This window comes from Anneissia japonica, unplaced genomic scaffold (genome assembly GCF_011630105.1).
Source record: "Anneissia japonica isolate Jap-2015-1 unplaced genomic scaffold, ASM1163010v1 scaffold287829_len2072220_cov186, whole genome shotgun sequence".
In the NCBI taxonomy this organism is placed as follows: domain Eukaryota; kingdom Metazoa; phylum Echinodermata; class Crinoidea; order Comatulida; family Comatulidae; genus Anneissia; species Anneissia japonica.
This window is the reverse complement of record NW_022716075.1, coordinates 1357257-1379095: the sequence shown is the minus strand read 5'-3', so window position 1 is coordinate 1379095 and position 21839 is coordinate 1357257. Positions and strand designations below refer to the sequence as shown.

At 34.6% G+C, this 21839-nt stretch overlaps 1 protein-coding gene across 1 annotated transcript in view; it reads left to right on the top strand.

Annotated features, from left to right (window-relative positions):
* Window positions 1-9951: 9951 nt before the first annotated feature.
* LOC117109561 (neurogenic locus notch homolog protein 1-like) overlaps window positions 9952-21839 on the top strand; it is a 39880-nt gene continuing 27992 nt past the window's right edge. The window contains exons 1-17 of the mRNA XM_033251930.1: window positions 9952-10210; window positions 10449-10565; window positions 10868-10993; window positions 11542-11658; window positions 11833-11958; window positions 13254-13379; window positions 13940-14056; window positions 14225-14350; window positions 15419-15544; window positions 16107-16223; window positions 16390-16515; window positions 17481-17606; window positions 18128-18244; window positions 18413-18538; window positions 19944-20069; window positions 20379-20495; window positions 20813-20938. Coding sequence (XP_033107821.1) covers window positions 9952-10210; window positions 10449-10565; window positions 10868-10993; window positions 11542-11658; window positions 11833-11958; window positions 13254-13379; window positions 13940-14056; window positions 14225-14350; window positions 15419-15544; window positions 16107-16223; window positions 16390-16515; window positions 17481-17606; window positions 18128-18244; window positions 18413-18538; window positions 19944-20069; window positions 20379-20495; window positions 20813-20938 — 2221 coding nt within the window. The remainder of the gene's footprint in view (window positions 10211-10448; window positions 10566-10867; window positions 10994-11541; window positions 11659-11832; window positions 11959-13253; window positions 13380-13939; window positions 14057-14224; window positions 14351-15418; window positions 15545-16106; window positions 16224-16389; window positions 16516-17480; window positions 17607-18127; window positions 18245-18412; window positions 18539-19943; window positions 20070-20378; window positions 20496-20812; window positions 20939-21839) is intronic.

Below are 21839 nucleotides of genomic sequence, written 5' to 3'. Positions count from 1 at the left end.
TATGTTGAACAAAACTAGACGGGAAATGTCAACAAGTCTGTAGAATGGCGGCCATTTTGAAAAATAAAAAATAAAAAAGGCCGCTTCCTCAATTTAAAAAAAAAGCCGGACGTGAAACGTTTTTTTTTTTTTACTTGGCCTTATAATATTGATAATAATAATGATTTTAATAGTAACATATTATGCAAATAGTCAATGGTTCATAGCGTCACATGTTTAAATATAAAGATGCATTAAAAATATTCCCAATCAGTTCCCAAAAACTAAGTTAGTAATTAGTAAAGTTAGTAGGCGAATTTATTCGCCCGAATCAAAGCGTTGGTTCGCTTCCTGTGCTCTGATTCTAGCGCATTTTTTCGCTTCGCAAAAACTCCGATAGGGATGTGAATGCGCATGCGCATGAACCGACGCTTTCGATTTGCGCGAATAAATTCGCCTAGTGAAGAATCGGCTTAAGGTTCGTGTATAAAGAAAATACCTATTTTTTCGTCACCGCGTAGATATCGCGCACCGCGATGACAATTGAATTGTAACTGAAAAAAAACAAGGTTAATTAGAACCCGAAGAAAGTTACTTCAAGTTAAATATTAAGTATGAACAAATAAAGAATTCCTTGAATCAATGAACCCTAATAAACTAAATATAAATATTCTAGACCTATTTTAGAGACTCAAGGAACGAAATTAGATGTATGCCTACGGCCAGGCAGGAGGCCTCCGAGGCCTCCTCCTACTAGGCCTAGGCCTGGCCGTAGCCTAGCGTAAGTTATGGAATCATCGCACGATTTTTACCTGTCTGCACTGACCAAAATTTCAGTGACTTGTATTTTTTCTCGAATGCTTTAAGAAATGTCTATTTCTTTGACGAATGTCTATCAAAATAGCATTACAAACAAGTTCTTCTGACACAATTACAATTATAATTCATGGTATCTTTACTGACTTTAACTACTCTGATGTGTAGTTAACGCGTACTTCAGTAGCACAAATCAGCATACGCACAGCTAAATGTAAATACGCACACGTATACTACGGTTTTCACCATGGATTAGTAAATAACAACAATGTCACGTCTGTCGTGCTTCTACCTATCTGTCAAATTTTACCTTTAGTTTTAACTGATGGCGTAATTTGTTTCATTTCTACAAGTCGTGGTTGAATGTTAACGTATTTGTTTTCAATTAAAAACAATGACGTTACATTATTTTTATAGATAAATATCTATTATATTACACAAAGAGGAAAACCTTTGGACTTAATGCACAATTCGTGTGCGCGTTTAACCGTGTCGCATGTCCGGTTTGTTAATAGTATTTAAGTTATCATGATCAATGTGTATTACCGGTTTTAATCAAAGGTCCTCGTTCGTTAAATCTAGACAATTTTAAAATATTTTCTTTTTTTATTTGTATTTTGTACATTAACTCATAAATAATTAATTTATTAGTCAAGTTCTTCATTAATTCAGTAATTTATTAGTCAATTTCTTCATTAATTCAGTAATTTATATGCCTAATTATTGCACATATTCGTTTGTATGTTTCACCATTGTTTTATTATTTTATTTTGACATTCTTATATGGCGCTATGCAATGAACAGGGCTTTTTACACAGCTTAATTGTTAATTCGTGTTCCATTCATACTGTTCTGGTAGTCCCAGGGGTGTCGCCAGCGTTTGGGAGAAAAAGCACAATTCGGCGGGGGAGAAACAAAATTATATGTATTTTCCACATATATGTAGACTCTAAAATCGATTAAATCCTTTGAAACCTCTAAATTGTCAAAATTTCCGGGGGCTTCGCCCATGGGTCAATTTCGGAACCTTTTAATCGAAGCTGACCAGGCCCACTTTGCTTTCGTCTGGAAAATCTGACCCCTCGTCAGGGCATCTGCCCACTGTCGGTACCTTGCCACCCTCCACCCACCACACCGTTGGGCAAATCCTAGCGCCACCCCTGGGCAGTGCAATCACTGAATTGTCACAATATTTACAATTATATGTTATAAAAAAACATACACATGAAGAACAAATACAAAGTCAAACTGTACAAAAGACCTAAACTAAACTAAACTGTAACAGTAAAATTTAAATTTAAAATAGTTAACTACAAATAGGCCTATCAATAACATTAAAATTAGAAATACAAAGCTGAAATTTTATATAAAGATTTTATTAAAAAAAATAGATGTGTACAATTTGAATGAAGGCCAAATAACAAACAACTTACTAAGAGAAAAGAAACGTTTTAAAACGACATTTGAATAGAGGTGCTGACTCCGCTTCTCTCAAATTGGAAGAAGTGCATTCCAGACACGCGGAGTGGCAATAGATAAAGTTCTATCGCCAGCTTTCCTCTTCATCTTGAAACGACAAGCCGGGTGGAATCATTATCGGAACTGAGTCGACACCTGTAATTATTCAAGACTAAGTTACTATTAAACTCAATTAAATTATTAGTATATAAAGAAACACACCCTCCATCTATTCATCGATTCATCCCATCCATTCACACATTTGCTCATTAGTTTTACGTAACGTTAGTTGCATATTTGGTTTGTACATTTGTTTTTCATTCGTTATTTAGTTTATTTTGTCATTGTCATTTTGTCAATTATATAATTGTCAGTTCATTCATTCGTTCGTTCGTTCGTTCCATTCATTCATTCATTCATTTACGTATTCACGTACCCACGTGTTGACGCACCCTCTCGTTAACGTACCTTTCGTTGACGTACCCTCTCGTTGACGCGCTCTCTCGTTCACGTATTCTTTTGTTCACGTACTCTAGTTTATCTGTATTGTATCATGATTCATTTTCAAAATTATTATCTCTTCGAAAATCCTGTCTTGTCGTCAATTGTATATAAGAAAAGGGTGTATCATTGATCTCTGTTATTTGTCATGCATCAAAGTGTTTTCATAGACAGCAGAAGATATCTGGTTCGAATCCCGGTTGAGAAACTTTTTTTTTCGCACTCACAGATTTCTCTTCTTTAACGTTCAACATTTATACATAATCATAGCATTACCGAAAGATGGTTTAAAATTTATTTCTATTATATAATTATATATACAATATAAAATAAATGCAGCAGCACTTTTTGAGAATAAAAATACAGAATTTATTCTCTAGCTTTCGTCCACACACTTCATCAGGAAACTGTACCTTAGGGATAAAACAACTATAACATACAACAGAAATAATATTTATATAATAATTATATATAACACACACACTATGATTATATTTTATGTAGGCCTATCCATACGTTATTCGCTTTCAACCAAACATTAAAGCATTTAAAACATATTATTCTTCCACATTAACCGACGTTTAAAATGCTGCTGTTTATAGTCTTTGCATATACACATATTTCACCAAAACAATTTAAGAAGATAATATTTAAAAGTCTTTAATTAATTAAGAATAACTTTCTGTTTAATTCGTGAATTACTAAACACAATAATTTTTTATTTTTAGTGTTAATGGTTTTTTTTTTCTATATTTGTGCGGCTTTACTTATGAACTTATGAATATCTCTCTTTTTATTATCATAAAAAATACACCAATAATGTTTTATGAATATTGTACACTACCTCAAAGATAAGTAATTTAAACAATCCTGATCTCATTATTTTCTTAATTTATTGTTAATAGCCTGCAACGATCTTGACTATAATCTTTTACGTTTATTTTAAATTATACCTCTGTAGTTATGCCAACAAGTTCAACTACGTTTAGAAATGTAGTTTTATCTTGGCGATTACATATATACTATAAAGTTTAATATAAGCACACTTCAAATGTAAGGAATTTAAACCGACGAAATAAAATTCTTTTAAAGATTTGAAAGATTTAGATTGCTATTATGTACGGTGGTGTTATCGACGACGGTACATTTGTGTCATATTCTACAATATTTAATATTTGAATCATTTAAGTCCAACAAATCATGGTGTATCATAATTTCACAAACAAAATATCTATAACAAAGAAATATAATTTAGTACTATTGTCATACTGATCTCAAAATATAATTATACAAATTAACACCCACATAGGATAGAATTGCATTGGCTTCCAGTCAGGCAGCGCATAGTACTTATGATTATTCTCCTTGTATACAAGACCCTTCATCACTCTACACCAACTTACCTTAATGATCTTCTCAAACTGTGCTCCACACTTCATCGTTGTTCACACCCAAATGCCGTCTTAAAACTTTTGAGGAAAGGTATTTAATTGTTGCCGCTCAGCGGTGGCTTTAGAAATTTGCCGACAAGGAATCGACAGAGAGTCCGAACCAAGGGGCCGACTATAGACTCGGTTGGGGTCACTGAAAAAGAATCCCTCGAGGAGAGTTTTTATGGCTTAGTTTATGGTCCAAATTGTGCTTTTCGACCACAATATTAGGGATTGGCAATCAAAATAACGTTATTTTATTTTGGATACGCAAATTATTATTTTTCTTAATTTTTTTATCGGACGACCTGGTAGTGGCGTCGAACAACAGGGGTTGCAGGTCTGTCCGACGGAAATGCTAATGCCCCTCTGCTCCCGCTGGCGCCACCACTGTTGCTGCCTCTTAAAATGTGGAATAGTCTGACAGTTGGCATTATATTCGCAAGTCCCGTTTGTTTTAAGAAGCAACTTAAAGCTTAACTTTTTTGCATGTTTGCAATCTCTTTTTTTCTCCAGCGAACTTTTTCTCGCCTCCGTTTTTTTCTAAAGGGCTAGTTAGATGTCAATACAATTAGAGCACCTGTGAGTCATGATTTTGTTGACCACTGTCTTAACTGTAGTCTCAGTTTGCAAGAAAACGGTGTAATGGTTTTGGTTCCTTGCACTTTTGTTTTAGTGGTATTTTGTTTTGGTTAATTTTAGGACAATCTATTCTCTTTCAACTCTGTTTGCCGAATGTTATTTTCTGCTTTTTTAATACCAACCAAATACTTTTATTTCTTGAGTATCATCATCTATCATTGGCTTAATATTACCCAATTAATCATTTTTAGTTGTCATAAACTACAACAACTATGCCAAATCAATTTCCGCAGTATATTTACTTTATTTTATCTAACATTGTTCTGCAAACTTGAAATAAATTCCACTTATCCGTATAAGATGATATTTTAATATAATAATCCCATAAAAATCTCGACACGCTTAGAAACTATTTGCCCACACTTACTTCCATCTCATACAATTAACACACTTACCCGGATCCTTCATGTTTGGGATAAATCACGTACATACTGTAAAATAAAGATTAGAAATTCCAAAAAAAAAAAAAAAATTGATAAATAGGAAAAATTGGATTGGATTTATTCGTTGAAAACAACAATGATAACCTACAAAAAGCCAAAGAAGACTTTTTCTATTCGGCTCCTTCTGGGGGTAATTGGGTAGTACACCAAGAGACAATCACTTAAGTCCTGCTCATACTTGCAACGATAACAATAACGATAAAAATCAAAAAAGCAATTATTCATATAGAAAAATCGTAGAAGTAACAAACAATTTTACTGTTTTTCCATGATTATAGCACCATTTGAATTGATTTGTCAATATTGTGTTATCGTCTACACGATATTTCGTTATCGAATCGTCCTAGTGTAAAAACCTTTCTTATTTATTTTAGTTTCTATATGAATAATTGCGTTTTAGCCTTATATCGTTATCGTTGCAAGTATAAACAGACCTTTACTCTATTCCGAAGATATACTGAAAGTGCAATGGGACATATTGGTATTGCGCACTGACCAACGGCTTACGTCTCATATAATGGAAGACGATGTGCTTTTTATACTTCTATTTCAGTTCTGATGAACACATGGAGAAAAATGATGGGATGATGGGAATTGAATCTAGAACTCATACCGATTATCCAACAATCATTTCACTTAACATAAATGATTGCAAATCATTTTTTTTCTAGTGGCGGTATAATTATATACTAATTATCCCATTTTTATTCTTATTTTTATTTTTATTGTTGCATTATTTACTCATGTTTACAAGCTTTGCCACTCCTTCTCCGTATCTGCAAAGAAATGCGCTTTACAAATGTTCTCATTGGATTGGTTTTGATAGGTAGAAATAATAATTTATAATTATCATATTATTTAATATGCACATTCTTTTGTACATTTAATGTGCAGTTATTGTTAGCTTACAATGTTCGGTTATGTATTTTTATAACACAATCTAAAATCGATCAGTTATTATTAGCATTTTCTAAATATTATATTGAAATTAATATATTGAAATTAATATTAGTTTAATATATCTAACATGACTAGTGCTATCTAGTCTATATTATAAAAGCCTCATAACAATACATTTCGATTATTTAAATAGGCCTAATTGCCATTTTTTACTGTACCGTTTTTGAATTTTGTTGCAATGGTCAAATATGTAAAAAATGTATCCCCAACTTTTCTTATATCGTACAGATCTAAGATGAGATTAATTTCCTTTATTTGAACCTTTCAAAAGAGACCTACTTTGCACGGAGTTTATTCTTCTTCATTGTTGTAGCGTTGATACGTGATCAAATCTGTGTCCGTTGCCGTCCAAGCCTGATACTAGCCCGACTTAAACACTAATCTTAAGATGCGCTTTCTTAAGGGCTGCCCTATAAAAGCTACGGTAAAAAAAAGCGATCACAATCAGTCGCCAAACGCATTTTTACGACGTGAAATTTAATGCAGAATACAATTTCAAATTAATTACGGCATTGTAAGATACGCTTTATGTTTATGGAAATGTTTTTGGCATTTGCTTATGGCCTGTTTGCTCTGGATCTTGTGAGTGGCTACGGTAAGTTGCATCAATTTGGGGGCATGATGTTATCATAGTACTTTTAAATTTTCTTTCTCTTACCAATTACTTTTTTTTAATTCCTAAATTGAAACAGTACGAGAGATTACGCGTGTGAACTATTTTATAAGGTTCAGTGTGTGGCGCATATACATTATTCATATTCAGAAGAAAAGCCAAAAGGCACGTGCTGGCAGAGTGTAAATAAGTTTTTATCAGGCTTACTTAAGTGTAATAAGTAATTATTATTGAAATTGTAGATCAAATTCAATTTGATAAAATGTAGTGGAAGTTAGCCTTTGTCTTTAAAACCGGGAACACAATGCACCAACGGTCGTCGCCTGAGAGGCACGCGCGACGGACCGTTTTACCGACAATCCACTCAGACTGTACCCGAAATCAGCATCGTCAAGCGCTTACGAAGAGCGGAGGTGACTGAGTCAGCCGACGGCCATTCAGTGACATCTCTGCAACTGTGTGTTTTCGACTTTAGACACGTGTTATTTCAATCACAATCACAACGAACACTTGTATTTAGAATTGTATCTTAGATCTTTTAGCCAAAGGTGTTTTGATTAATTGTAAAACCAAAATTCCATTTTATAATTGTACTTTTAGGAGGAGATTGAAAATTGTTAATAATAGAAAAAATACAAACATTCAACAATAATTATTGTCATTATTATTAGTTTTCTAGTTATATTAAACATTATTTTGTATAATTATTATGATTGTTTTATTTATATCATTAATAATAGCCTCTTCAGCAAATGATGCGAATAATACTGATACTAATACACTTACGTATTTTTTTTTCCAAAATGGATAGCATATATTGGTAACCCCTGTAACTATATTGTCTGTCAACATGGCGGGACATGCGTTCAAAGCAGCGCAAGTACGTCACCACTTGGGTACATATGTGTATGCACAAGCTGCTATTCTGGAACATATTGTGAGACCTGTGAGTTATAAATTTTAATATTTTTTAAAAAATATACAGCGCCCTCCACACAACCAGCTTACTTGCTTACAAAATATTTTAAATATGCCTACTGAATAAAATAGACACAAACTAGTATTGGTCCATTTTTTGTCAGAAAATGACATTATTGCAGCCTTATAACATTGCATTTAGTTGACAATTGTATTATAAATGATTTCTCGACTTAAAATTTTACTTTATACTAACCTTATAATAACATTACACTTTGGTGTACAATTTTTCTAGAAACATAAAAGGCCTAAACGTATGTCTTAATAAAATCACAACCGATTTCAAGCTGATCATTGAGGCTATGCCCAACTTTCTTTTTTTTTTTTATTAATAAACTGGATACAAATATGTTTCTGTAGTACAACTGACATCTTCAGTGTAACAATGCTTACAAGCAAATTCTAGTATATTATGGGTATGAACAAATGCGATGAATTTCATGTTTGTAGGCCTATCCAGTTTGTGTAATAAAATTAATAGTTAGGCCTAGCCTAAATGGTGAGCTTAAAATCGGTTGTGATATATATTAAAATGTATTTCTTGTCTGGTAAATGCATTTGTGTAAGTTAATTACTAAAGAACGTTTCATCGTTTGCTGCGACAGCGCGACGCTCAACGAAATCATGCGTGACAGTCCTACCTGGCGTCCTACGTTCTCTGCATATACGTAGATTTAGCCAAATTGCGTTCCAGAATCTACTCGATGAGGTGACCTTAACGTTCTCGCATGCGCAGATGACTTTTAGTGACGTCGTTACGTTCTACGTCCTACCGCCGTCGTGCAAATCGAAAGCTCCCTAGTTATTGACATACCTAACGACAAAGTTTGGAACACAAACATGTAACCTTATTTTAACGTACAATTGTTAACTGGGATTATTCTAACTACGTATGTTCCAATAATTGCAGTTGACGGATCGAGAAATCTAGTCACATGCAGAGGTATAGGTCCAAAATTTCTTGAAAAATCTCAAAATCTGGGGCCAGTAACTTTTGTAACATTAGCCAACCCTTCTGAGAGTAATTCAGAGTTCAATTTTCATTTGACTTTCAATTGTTTGCTGACAATTTACCATCAGTGATGACCAGCCTTTACAGCAGAAAAAGTCATTTCCATACTGAACGTCGCTCACTTAGTTTAGAATCTTTTACTAATTAGGCCTGTCACGTAACCCCAGTCGTCTATTGTAAATAGTGCTGTAAACAAAAAGTCTATTGATATCTATAATATTAAAGGTGTGTCGTTTGTTAAACTTAATACATGTCTATAATATATAATACACAAACACACACATGTATATCTCATGCTCCCCATACAGGGAATTTATTCATCAAACTTCAGGCCTCCGGCCCCTTGTAAAACAAAATTATTACAAATTAAATAAGCATGCTGTGACAATGCTGTACTTTAAATAAATTGCATTAATACACCCGTGTTTCTTTGTTTTCCTTTCTCTTAAATGCATGATAAATAAATAAACATACTTTTCTAATTATATTACTGTTTTTTGATGACATAATTTGATAAAACTTTTCGTTTGTTGGAAAATTAATATAATATGATGGGAGATATGTTTTTCTTAAATCAGTATATAACTTGCAAAACAAAAGAAAATGAATCTCATCTTCGATACTACCATCTTGGCAAATACAAAGTCTATTTTTATAATTAACATTGTTTTTACGCCCCTTTTCAATTTCAAGGTTATGATTTGATATACGAAAAGATGTCATTAACAGTTTAAAATACGGTTTTATATTCATTGAGAGATAAGCTTCAATTCCAAAAGTACACTTGAATTGAACATATTGTTTCAATTTATTTGAATTATTTATACTGTTAAACCAATTTTGTTCATCTATGTCTTGGCATCGTAAAAAAATTAACAGACACATCTCCATGTGACACACTGTATTGCAACCCGGGTACTACACTGTCTCTTATACACATCTAGATGTGTATAAGAGACAGACTTTATACTGGGCTTCTAACTATAAGGCTCTTCTGAGGCAAATAATTGTTTAAAATATTAACATTAAACTATGGCAAATGTATGGATTTTTATGTGATATTTTTGATAATTTCATCTCATAATGTTACAAAACCCCATTTTATACAATTCGATGGGAATGTATTGGCCCCCTAAATACTATATAATTGGAGAGTTTTTGAGAAAACTTGCCAAAAATGTGTTTGTCAGCAGGTTTGGTCGTATATCACATTCAATACTTTTTTGGTTACCTTCTCGTGCACTTTTCATAGTTACCAATCCGTGTTCTGGTGTTTTTTGTCAAAATGATGGTACCTGTGCTATTGATACCACCAACGATAATTGTGGGTACACATGTAATTGCGTAGGAGGATACAGCGGTGAACACTGCGAACAAAGTAAGTACTTAAATAAATACTAATAATGTATTCTAACTAGAATGATAGTAAACAAGGGTTCCGATGATGAAAATGCCTTTTCATGTTTTGTTTGTATACTTCTCTATCAAGGAGAAATATGTTCCATATGCAGGTACATTTTTAAACAATATTTACATAATATATATCTTTTATTTTAAAGTACGCATGTTTCTGCCACCTATTCTAAAAATGTGTCATGTTTTTTTTCTCAATTCAGCCAACAACCCTTGTCAGAATGTTATTTGTCAGCATGGAGGAACGTGTGTTCCAGGCATTGTCGGAGGATTTACTTGTGTATGTACGGGTTGTTACTGGGGAACGTACTGCGAAACACGTAAGTGTTGTATAGCCTGATAATAAACCAGTTCAGTAACTATATTCTATATTACATCCAATAGTGTTAACAACCAATTACAGGATGTTAATATAATTCCGTAGCCAATTACGTAACACTGACATCGGTGCTGCACTTATGTTTTGTTTTGTTTTTTAAACTCATGCTATTTCTTTGAATGTCCTTATTTCATGTGTTAATTGTCAGCATGGTGGTGATTGTGCTGTTGATACCTCATTATTTATAATGAACGGTTTTATTAACCATCACATTCACTTTCTTCCAATGTTCTTACATCATAGATACTGATCCGTGTAGTGGTGTTTATTGTCAGCATGGTGGTGATTGTGCTGTTGATACCTCAGACGGTCAATGTGGGTACAAATGTAATTGCGTAGGTGGATACAGTGGTACACACTGTGAACAATGTAAGCATTGACATTTCTTAGAATTGGATAGTAACTTTAATTTTCTATCTTGAAGAGTTCACCTTGATCCTGAAGATGAACGAATACAGTTGGGAATGTAGAAATATGATAGTATGCTTTTGATTTAAAATGTCCATTTCGATCTTTTTAGTAAACCTCATGGTATATTTTTATATGAACTATAATTTAAACCACAAAGGGTGGCGTGTTTTAAAAAGAAATACTAAACTGTCTTTATAATATATTTATGCAGTTTTTTCTGATTAATTTAAAAGTGGGGAACCCATTTTCTTTTTATTTTTGTTCACTTTTTATGGAATCGATAATATAGCCTATTATATTTTTTTAAATTAAATTACAAGACTCCTCTTTTGTATTTTTGATTGAGGAGATGAAAATAGGCCTACCTTTCAGTTTTACGATTATACCCACACACCTAAAACAGACAAAAAAATATTTTTCTGAACATTTTCGTGAGGAACAATTGTAATTATGTTTTCCTGGTGGGCTTTTAGCCACTTAGTTTAAATGTGTTATTCTTTCTTCAGACAACAGCAACCCTTGCCAGAATGTCATTTGTCAAAATGGCGGAACATGTACTCCAAATGTCGGAGGGTTTACATGTCATTGTAAGAGCTGTTTTTGGGGAACGCATTGCGAAACCTGTAAGTGTTCTATCGTTATCATAATTATGTTGGCGTTTCTTTATAGCTACTGTTTAAGTTTTAAATGAAAGAACATAGCAGTGTCAGGATAACAAAGCTGTTTGTTAGAGTCTAGTTCAGGTTTTGTCTTGTTTTAAATAATTGAACATTTTAATTTTTAAAAAAAATTAACAGACACATCTCCATGTGACACACTGTATTGCAACCCGGGTACTACATGTGTCATTAATTACAACGACCAATGTCAGGCTCAATGTACTAGCTGTCCTCCATGCCAATCCGGTTACGGCTGTTTAGTCAGTAAGTATAGACATGTCATTTGATAAAATTTACTTACTCGATAAAATCAGCTTTCAAATCCCTAAAATACGGGAGTTTCAAGGTGGATTCTCCCATATCTCGCCCGCCCACCTATGCTCGACCCGTCTGGGAGATCGGGTTTCACGTCAAGGAAATATGCCTTCTCGTCAAAAACATCCTCCCCTTCCCCCGCCTCCGTCAAGGACATTGCCAAATCCTAGCGTCACCACTGTCGGTTAATTAGTGGTAGCCTCTGTGTGTGCGATAAACCGTGGAGATTTTTTCAGATGTTTGGTCACTTGTTCAATATCAATATCCGCTCCTATTTTTGTGTCTACTGTCCACTTGCTGGTAAGTTGACAATTTGCTATCATCTTTCCTGTAAGTTATAAGAGTAAATCCGAGTGAGAGGAATGATGGAATACATCATACGCTATATAAAGATAGAAAGAACAGTGTTCCGAAAAATAAACTACTAAAACATGAAGGTTTAAGCAGGATAAGCCTAGTATTTAGGCCTATAATAAACCTTGAATATAAGATAACTGAAATATAGTTTGTGTCTGACAACGGAGCACGTACAACTCGTAAAATAAGACACGTTTCACGAAGAGACATTCGCTGTATAAACAACCTATGCTGGGTTAACTTTTTATCGTTTTACGAACAAATTTTCATGCTATTTAACAGCTTAATTAAAGTTAAGAAAGAAAAATAAATTGAACATTTGAATTATGTAATGCTTTATCTTTAAACATATGTAAACAAATATTTAAAATTGTTTGTGGTGTCGATGACGATTTCAAACACATGAAACCGTGTATTGGTTATAAGTTAAAAGTAGCCAAAAAACAAAAACTATATCAAACAGTTGACAAATGCCCCTGCTGGGAGCCTATATTAACCGATATTTTGAGTAACACGTTAAGAAAACGTCTTCCGGTTAAGACGTTTAGCCCGTTGGTCTAATTTGTAATTATGACCCGTGTCCACTTAAAAGAACGCAGTACACATTACGAAAAGTGTAGGGAATTGTCTCCCGATTGCCCAATTCACCGCCCGAAAAACCACCAATGATATAACACCTCTTCGGGCTTACTGGATAAGCCCTGATTTGTTTCACACTAAATATACATATTACAAGCTAAATATACTTTCTTTGCCAAAAAGACCAAACGTTTTATATTTAAAAAAAGCGCAATTAACATTCAATTTCAATTGTTTATTATTTATAATGAACGGTTTTCTTTTTTAAACTATCACATTCACTTTTTTCCGATGTCCTTACATCATAGATACCGATCCTTGTAGTGGCGTTTATTGTCAGCATGGTGGTGATTGTGCTGTTGATACCTCTGACGGTCAATGTGGGTACAAATGTAATTGCGTAGGAGGATACAGTGGTACACACTGTGAACAATGTAAGCATTATTATTTCTTAGAATTGGATAGTTAACTTTAATTTTTTATCTTAAAGAGTTCATCTTGATCCTGAAGATGAACGAATACAGTTCGGAATGTAGAAATATGATGGCTTGTATCCAATTGTTTTAAACTGTCCATTTCAATCTTTTTAGTAAACCGCAGGATATAATACTTATATGAACTATAATTTAAACCACTAAGGGTGGCGTGTTTTAAGAAGAAATAGGTCCACTTTTTAAACTATGTTTTCATAATATGTATGCAGATTTTTTTCTGATTAATCTAAAATTAGGGGACCCATACATTTTTTTCCGTTTTTTTATGAATTTGCTAATTATATTTTTAGTTATTAAATTACAAGACTCCTCTTTTGTATTTTTGATTGAGGGATGAAAATAGGCCTACCTTTCAGTTTTACAATTACACCCACACACCTAAAACGGACAAAAAAAATATTTTTCTGAAACAATTTTGTGGAGGAAAAATTGTAATTATGTTTTCCTGGTGTTCTTTTGGCCACTTGGTTTAAATGAGTTATGTGTTTTCCTTTCTTTAGACAACAGCAACCCTTGTCAGAATGTCATTTGTCAAAATGGCGGAACATGTACTCCAAATGTCGGAGGGTTTACATGTCATTGTAAGAACTGTTTTTGGGGAACACATTGTGAAACATGTAAGTGTTGTATCGATATCATAATAAAATGTTGGCGTTTCCTTATAGCTACTTTTAAATGAAAGAACATAGCAGCGTCTGGTGTTAACAAATCTGTTTGCCTAGTGTAGATAGGGTTTTGCCTTATTTTAAATCAAACATTTCACTCTCACAATTTTTTGTTAACAGACACATCTCCATGTGACACACTATATTGCAATCCGGGTACTACATGTGTCATTAATTACAACGACCAATGTCAGGCTCAGTGCACTAGCTGTCCTCCATGCCAATCCGGTTACGGCTGTTTAGTTAGTAAGTATAGGCATGTCATTTGATAAAATTTACTTACTCGATAAAATAAGCTTTCAAATCCCTAAAATACGGGAGTTTCAAGGTGGATTCTCCCATATCTCGCCCGCCCACCTATGCTCGACCCGTCTGGGAGATCGGGTTTCACGTCAAGGAAATCTGCCTTCTCGTCAAAAACATCCTCCCCTTCCCCCGCCTCCGTCAAGGACATTGCCAAATCCTAGCGTCACCACTGTCGGTTAATTAGTGGTAGCCTCTGTGTGTGCGACGAACCTTGGAGGTCTTTTTAGATATTTGGCCACTGGCTACATACCAATGCCCTCTTATTTTTGTGTCTACTGACCGCTTGCTAATAAGTTGACACTTTGCTACCATCTGTCATGTAAGTTATAAGAGTAAATCCGAGTGGAGAAATATGATGAAATGCATCATATGCTAAAGATAGAAATGAACAGTTTTCCGAAAAATAAACTACAAACACATAAAGGTTTAAGCAGAATAAGCCTAGTTTTTAGGCCTATAATCACCCTTGAATATACAATAAGACAACTGAAATGCAGTTTGTGTCTGACAACGTATTGGTTATAAGTTAAAAGTAGCCAAAAAACAAAAAGTATATCAAGTAGAAAACAAAAAGTATATCAAGCAGTAGACAAATGCCCCTGCTGGGAGCCTATATTTTGCAAACCGATATTTTGTTCAGCTGAGGAGTAACACGTTAAGATAGCGTCTTTTGGGTAAGACGTTTAACCCGTTGGTCTAATTTGTAATTATGACCCGTGTCCACGTAAAAGAACGCAGTACACATTACGAAAAGTGTAGGGAATTGTCTCCCGATTGCCCAATTCACCGTGTGGAAACACCTCTTCGGACTTACCGGATAAGCCCTGATTTGTTTCACACTAAAATACACTCATATTCCAAGCTAAATATACTTTCTTTGCCAAAAAGACCAAAAGTTTAATATTTAAAAAGAGCGCAATTGACATTCAGTTGTTTATTATTTATAATGAACGGTTTTCTTTTTTTAAACTGTCACATTCACTTTTTTCCGATGTCCTTACATCATAGATACTGATCCGTGTATTGGCGTTTATTGTCAGCATGGTGGTTATTGCGCTGTTGATACCTCTGACGGGCAATGTGGGTACAAATGTAATTGCGTAGGTGGATACAGTGGTACACACTGTGAACAATGTAAGCATTGACATTTCTTTGAATTGGATAGTTAACTTTAATTTTTTATCTTGAAGAGTTCATCTTGATCCTGAAGATGAACGAATACAGTTCGGAATGTAGAAATATGATGGCTTGTATCCATTTGTTTTAAATTGTCCATTTCAATCTTTTTATTAAACCTCATGATATAATACTTATATGAACTATAATTTAAACCACAAATGGTGGCGTGTTTTAAGAAGAAATAGGCCTACTTTTTAAACTGTCTTTATGTAATATGTATTGCAGATATTCTTTTTTCTGATTAATTCAAAAGTAGGGGACCCATATTTTTTTGTTCGTTTTTTATGAAATTGCTACTTATTATATTTTTATTTATTAAATTACGAGACTCCTCTTTTGTATTTTTGGAATGAAAATAGGCCTACCTTTCAGTTTTACGATTACACCCACACACCTAAAACAGACAAAAAAAAATGTTTTTCTGAAACATTTTCATGGAGGAAAAATTGTAATTATGTTTTCCTGGTGGACTTTTGGCCACTTAGTATAAATGTGTTATGTGTTTTCCTTTCTTCAGACAACAGCAACCCTTGTCAGAATGTCATTTGTCAAAATGGCGGAACATGTACTCCAAATGTCGGAGGGTTTACATGTCATTGTAAGAGTTGTTTTTGGGGAACGCATTGCGAAACATGTAAGTATTGTATCGATATCATAATAATGTTGTCGTTTCTTTATAGCTACTTTTAAAATGAAAGAACATAGCAGCGTCTGGTGATAACAAATATGTTTGTCTAGTGTAGATAAGGATTTGCCTTGTTTAAATCGAACATTTCACTGTCACAATTTTTTATTAACAGACACATCTCCATGTGACACACTATATTGCAATCCGGGTACTACATGTGTCGTTAATTACAACGACCAATGTCAGGCTCAATGTTCTAGCTGTCCTCCATGCCAATCCGGTTACGGGTGTTTAATTAGTAAGTATAGGCATGTAATTTTATAAAATTTACTTTACTCGATAAAATAAAGCTTTCAAATCCCTAAAATACGGGAGTTTCCAGGGGGATTCTCCCATATCTCGCCACACCCACCTATGCTCGACTCGTCGGGAAGATCGGGCTTCACGTCAAGGAAGTCTGCCTTCTCGTCGGAAACATCCCCCCTCCCTCGCCTCTGTCAAGGACATTGACAAATCATAGCGTACCACTCCGTCGGTTGATTAGTGGTAGCCCCTGTAAATTAAAGAGTAAATCCGAGTGGAGTTGGAATGCATCATATGCTAAAGATAGATATGAACAGTGTTCCGAAAAATTAAACTACTAAAAAATAAATGTTTAAGCAGGATAAGCCTGGTATATTTAGGCCTAATCACCCTTAAATATACAATATATACAATAAGACAACTGAAATGCAGTTTGTGTCTGACAACGTATTGGTTATAAGTTAAAAGTAACCAAAAAACAAAAAGTATATCAAGCAGTAGACAAATGCCACATGCTGGGAGCCTATATTGTGCAAACCGATATTTTGTTAAGCTGAGGAGTAACACGATAGCGTCTTTTGGGTAAGAGGTTTAACCCGTTGGTCTAATTTGTAATTATGACCCGTGTCCACGTAAAGGAACGCAGTATACCTTACGAAAAGTGTAGGGAATTGTCTCCCGATTGCCCAATTCACCACCCGAAGGACCACTAATGGAAACACCTCTTCGGACTTACTGGGTAAGCCCTGGTTTGTTTCACACTAAAAATTTTAGTGAGAACGAATACATATATTTAATATACTCATATTATCAAGCCGAATATGCTTCCCTTGCCAAAAAGACGAAACGTTTTATATTTAGAAATAAAAAAGCTCAATTGACAGCCAGTTCTTTATTATTTATAATGAACGGTTTTTTAAACCATCACATTCACTTTCTTCTAATTTTCTTACATCATAGATACTGATCCTTGTAGTGGCGTTTATTGTCAGCATGGTGGTTATTGTGCTGTTGATACCTCCGACGGTCAATGTGGGTACAAATGTAATTGCGTAAGTGGATACAGTGGTACACACTGTGAACAATGTAAGCATTGACATTTCTTAGAATTGGATAGTAACTTTAATTTTTTATCTTGAAGAATTCATCTTGATCCTGAAGACGAACGAATACAGTTTGGAATGTAGAAATATGATGGCTTGTATCCAGTTGTTTTAAAACTGTCCATGTCGCTGTCCTCGGGATACTTATGTGAACTATAATGTAAACCACAAAGGTGGCGTGTTTTAAGAAGAAATACTAAACTGTCTTTATATAATATTTATTGCTGATTTTTTTTTCTGATTAATTTAAAAGTAGGGCACCCATATTTTTTTGTTCGCTTTTTATGAAATTGCTAATTATTATATCTTTAGTTATTAAATTACGAGACTCCTCTTTTGTATTTTTGATTAAGGGATATGAAAATAGGCATACCTTCCAGTTTTACGATTACACCCACACACCTAAAACAGACAAAAAAAAAAAATATTTTTCTGAAACATTTTCGTGGAGGAAAAATTGTAATTTTGTTAGTATAAATGTGTTATGTGTTTTCCTTTCTTTAGACAACAGCAACCCTTGTCAGAATGTCATTTGTCAAAATGGCGGAACATGTACTCCAAATGTCGGAGGGTTTACATGTCATTGTAAGAGCTGTTTTTGGGGAACGCATTGCGAAACATGTAAGTATTGTATCGATATCATAATAATTTTGGCGTTTCTTTATAGCTACTTTTAAAATGAAAGAACATAGCAGCGTCTGGTGATAACAAATATGTTTGTCTAGTGTAGATAAGGTTTTGCCTAGTTTTAAATCGACATTTCACTCTCACAATTTTTTTTATTAACAGACACATCTCCATGTGACACACTATATTGCAATCCGGGTACTACATGTGTCGTTAATTACAACGACCAATGTCAGGCTCAATGTACTAGCTGTCCTCCGTGCCAATCCGGTTACGGCTGTTTAGTTTGTAAGTATAGACATGTCATTATATAAAATTTACTTTACTCGATGAAATTAGCTTTCAAATCACTAAAATACGGGTGTTTCCAGATGGATTCTCTAATAGAGCCCCTCCAAGGGGTTCTGCACTGCCCTCCCTCCGCCCACCTATGCTCCCGTCGGAGTGATCGGGCTTCGCTGCACGTCAAGGAAATCTGCCTTATCGTCGGAATTATCCTCCTCTTCCCCATCTCCGTCAAGGACATTGACAAATCCTACCGCCATCACTGTCGGTTAATTAGTGGTAGCCTCTGTGTGTGCGATGAACTGTGGAGATCCTTTAAGTTGGTCACTGGCTCAATACCAATATCCGCTCTTCTTTCTACCTCCGCCAACGAAGTTTGCAGGATGTTATGTTTTTCCCTGTCTATTTATTTAGTTATTTATTTGTCTGTCGGCATATTTGTTGTGAATAGGCTACAGTCCATAGTTTTTATCACAAATTCGTCAAACTTGGCCATAATGTTTCTTTACCTAATATCTAGATCTGATTAAACTTTAAAGATCTAAAAATATTTGAATGTTGAAGGGTAAGGGTTAAATATCAAGGTGACAATCAACAAAAACCGATTTTTTTTAAAAAACAGTTTTTATCAGAAATTTGTTAAACTTGACCAAAATGTTCTTTTACCAAAGATCTGGAAGTGACTAAATTTTGAAGGGTCATGTTTAAAGGACAAGGATACAGTGATCGAAAATCTGGTATAACTGTTTGCCGTATAATAGGTTGTGTGTGTGTGTGTGCTTTTACTGGCTTGGCGGTAAAGTGTAAATAAACATATGACAATTAATTTCAAAGGGATATATGTGAAAACATTGGTGTAGTGGTTAGAAGAGGGTTTACCACACTACCAGCTTCGGGTTCAAATCCCAAGGAGTCTGCTTATTTTTTTGTTCCATAATTTTATGGGGACAATATGCGGGGGGAATTTATATTGAGGAGAATTATAATGGGCGGAGGAATGCAATCTCCGAGTACCCTCTAGTCTGTGTCTATTATCCGCTTGCTGGTAATAAGACGTTTAACCCTTTGATCTAATTTGTAATTATGACCCGTGTCCACGTAAAAGAACGCAGTACACCTTTTAGAAAGTGTAGGGAATTGTCTCCCGATTGCCCAATTCAACGCCCGAAAGATCACAAATGGAACACGCCTTCGGACTTATTAGGTAAGCAGTAGTTTGTTTCACACTAAAATATACCGTACTCATTACCAGCTAAATATACTTCCTTTGTCAAAATAAAGAAACTTTTTACATTTAAAAAAAAGAAAAAGAAAAGGCGCAATTGACAGCCAGTTGTTTATTATTTATCATGAACAGTTTTTCTTTTAACCATCACATTCACTTTCTTCCAATGTCCTTACATCATAGATACTAATCCGTGTAGTGGCGTTTATTGTCAAAATGGTGGTGATTGTGCTGTTGATACCTCCAACGGTCAATGTGAGTACAAATGTATCTGCCTAGGTGGATACAGTGGTACACACTGCGAAAATAGTAAGTATTCACAACAATTTATATTTAATTTTTACTGTTGAACTGAAATTATAGTACACGACATGAGCGTTACTTATAAACACTTTTCGATTTAGAGAGCAAATACTATTTTTTATCGGTATCACTAAGATTTTATGATTTGCATTTTTATTCTCAGCTGTATTCTTTAATTGATTTAATCGTGCAGCATGTTGGTTCGTGCTTTATTTTTCTGTGCTTTTTTTCAAAATAAAATGTGTATCATATATATAAATGTATTTCTATTGATATGATACATTATATACAAATGTACCGTATTTTCCCCCTCAGCCAACAACCCTTGTCAGAATGTAATTTGCAAGCATGGCGGAACCTGTGCACCACATAGTGTCGTAGGATTTACATGTGAATGCACGAGTTGTTCCTGGGGAACGTACTGCGAAACACGTCAGTATAAGTATCTATATGCACATGAACATTATATTGTAGTTTTGATCGCAATACTCATCAGAGTTTCTGAAATTATAGAAACCTCGATTTGTGTAAACAATAATGAAGCAGCAAAGTTACGCCCCACTACTTCATTTTTTAAAGAATTCAAATGTATTAATGTGATGTTAGGATATCCATGCTATTTGCATTGAGAAAATATTTCATTATTATTATATTCAGTTGTAACGATAAGTTGAAGACCGGTTCGTAGCAATACGTGACACCATAATTAAGTCATACTAAATAGCTCTCCTTCGCCCCGTTCTCTGTAGTTTTCGACCCTTGCTTGGGAGTGTATTGTCAAAATGGTGGAACCTGTATTGCAGATAATAGTGAAAGTCAATGCCAATACAAATGCATCTGTGCAAATGGCTACTGGGGATCACTCTGCGATCAAGGTAAGAAAAAGGCGTAGGCCTAGAGTGGCAAGAGATTGGACTGTCGGGGTTTCTTTGAAACGGAATCCTATCTCGGAAAGTACTATCACAAACTGAGGTACACTTGCCACAAGTCTCTTATTTTTTATTATTTTTCTCATTCTGGACAGCGCCACCAACGAGAAAGTTAATTTATAGACGGAATAAGCGACTTGTAAAACACTGAAATCAGGCACCAGGATGCCAAAAGAATGACGTAATCTTATATTCCATATTTGGATAAATGGGCGGACCGAAATAAACAATTTTAACCAATCAAATGAATCAAACGAAACTGAGTCACTCGCGTCGACTAGTTAGGCCATAAGTCCGTGGTTAGGCATGACTAAATTTAAATAGTCTTCCATAATAAAACGGGCCTAAAATATTTAGAATAGACCCTAGTAAGACTAATGTTGGCAATAACAATTAAGCTAAGACTAGATGGCATACATACAAATACAACAAAACTTTAACTTTCCAGTAGGATGGTTCAGGCCTCGTCTGGAGTCTGGTAGTAGGCCTAGCCTAGACTAGTAGAGGCTTGGCTTATTTTTAAGTTCTTACTTACAGAGGCCTACCTTTTTAACAATATTCTACCTTAAAGGCCTAAATCTATGTAGCAGCTAGTGGTGAGCAAGGTTCCAAGTAGGCCTATAGCCTACGGTTATCAGTCCATGTCGTTCTCAGCAGGCCAGAACTATTATGCTAACTGTTTTAATTCAAGTAGGTATCCAAAAGGGAACTGGAGCTTGCTCTAGTCGAGACATCCGCATCTTCAATTTTGAAAATTTACCAAGATTGATTAATATGCATGAAGTTAGCCAATCACGTGATTTACAAAATCAGTCATGCATACGATATCCCACATCAAATTTGATGT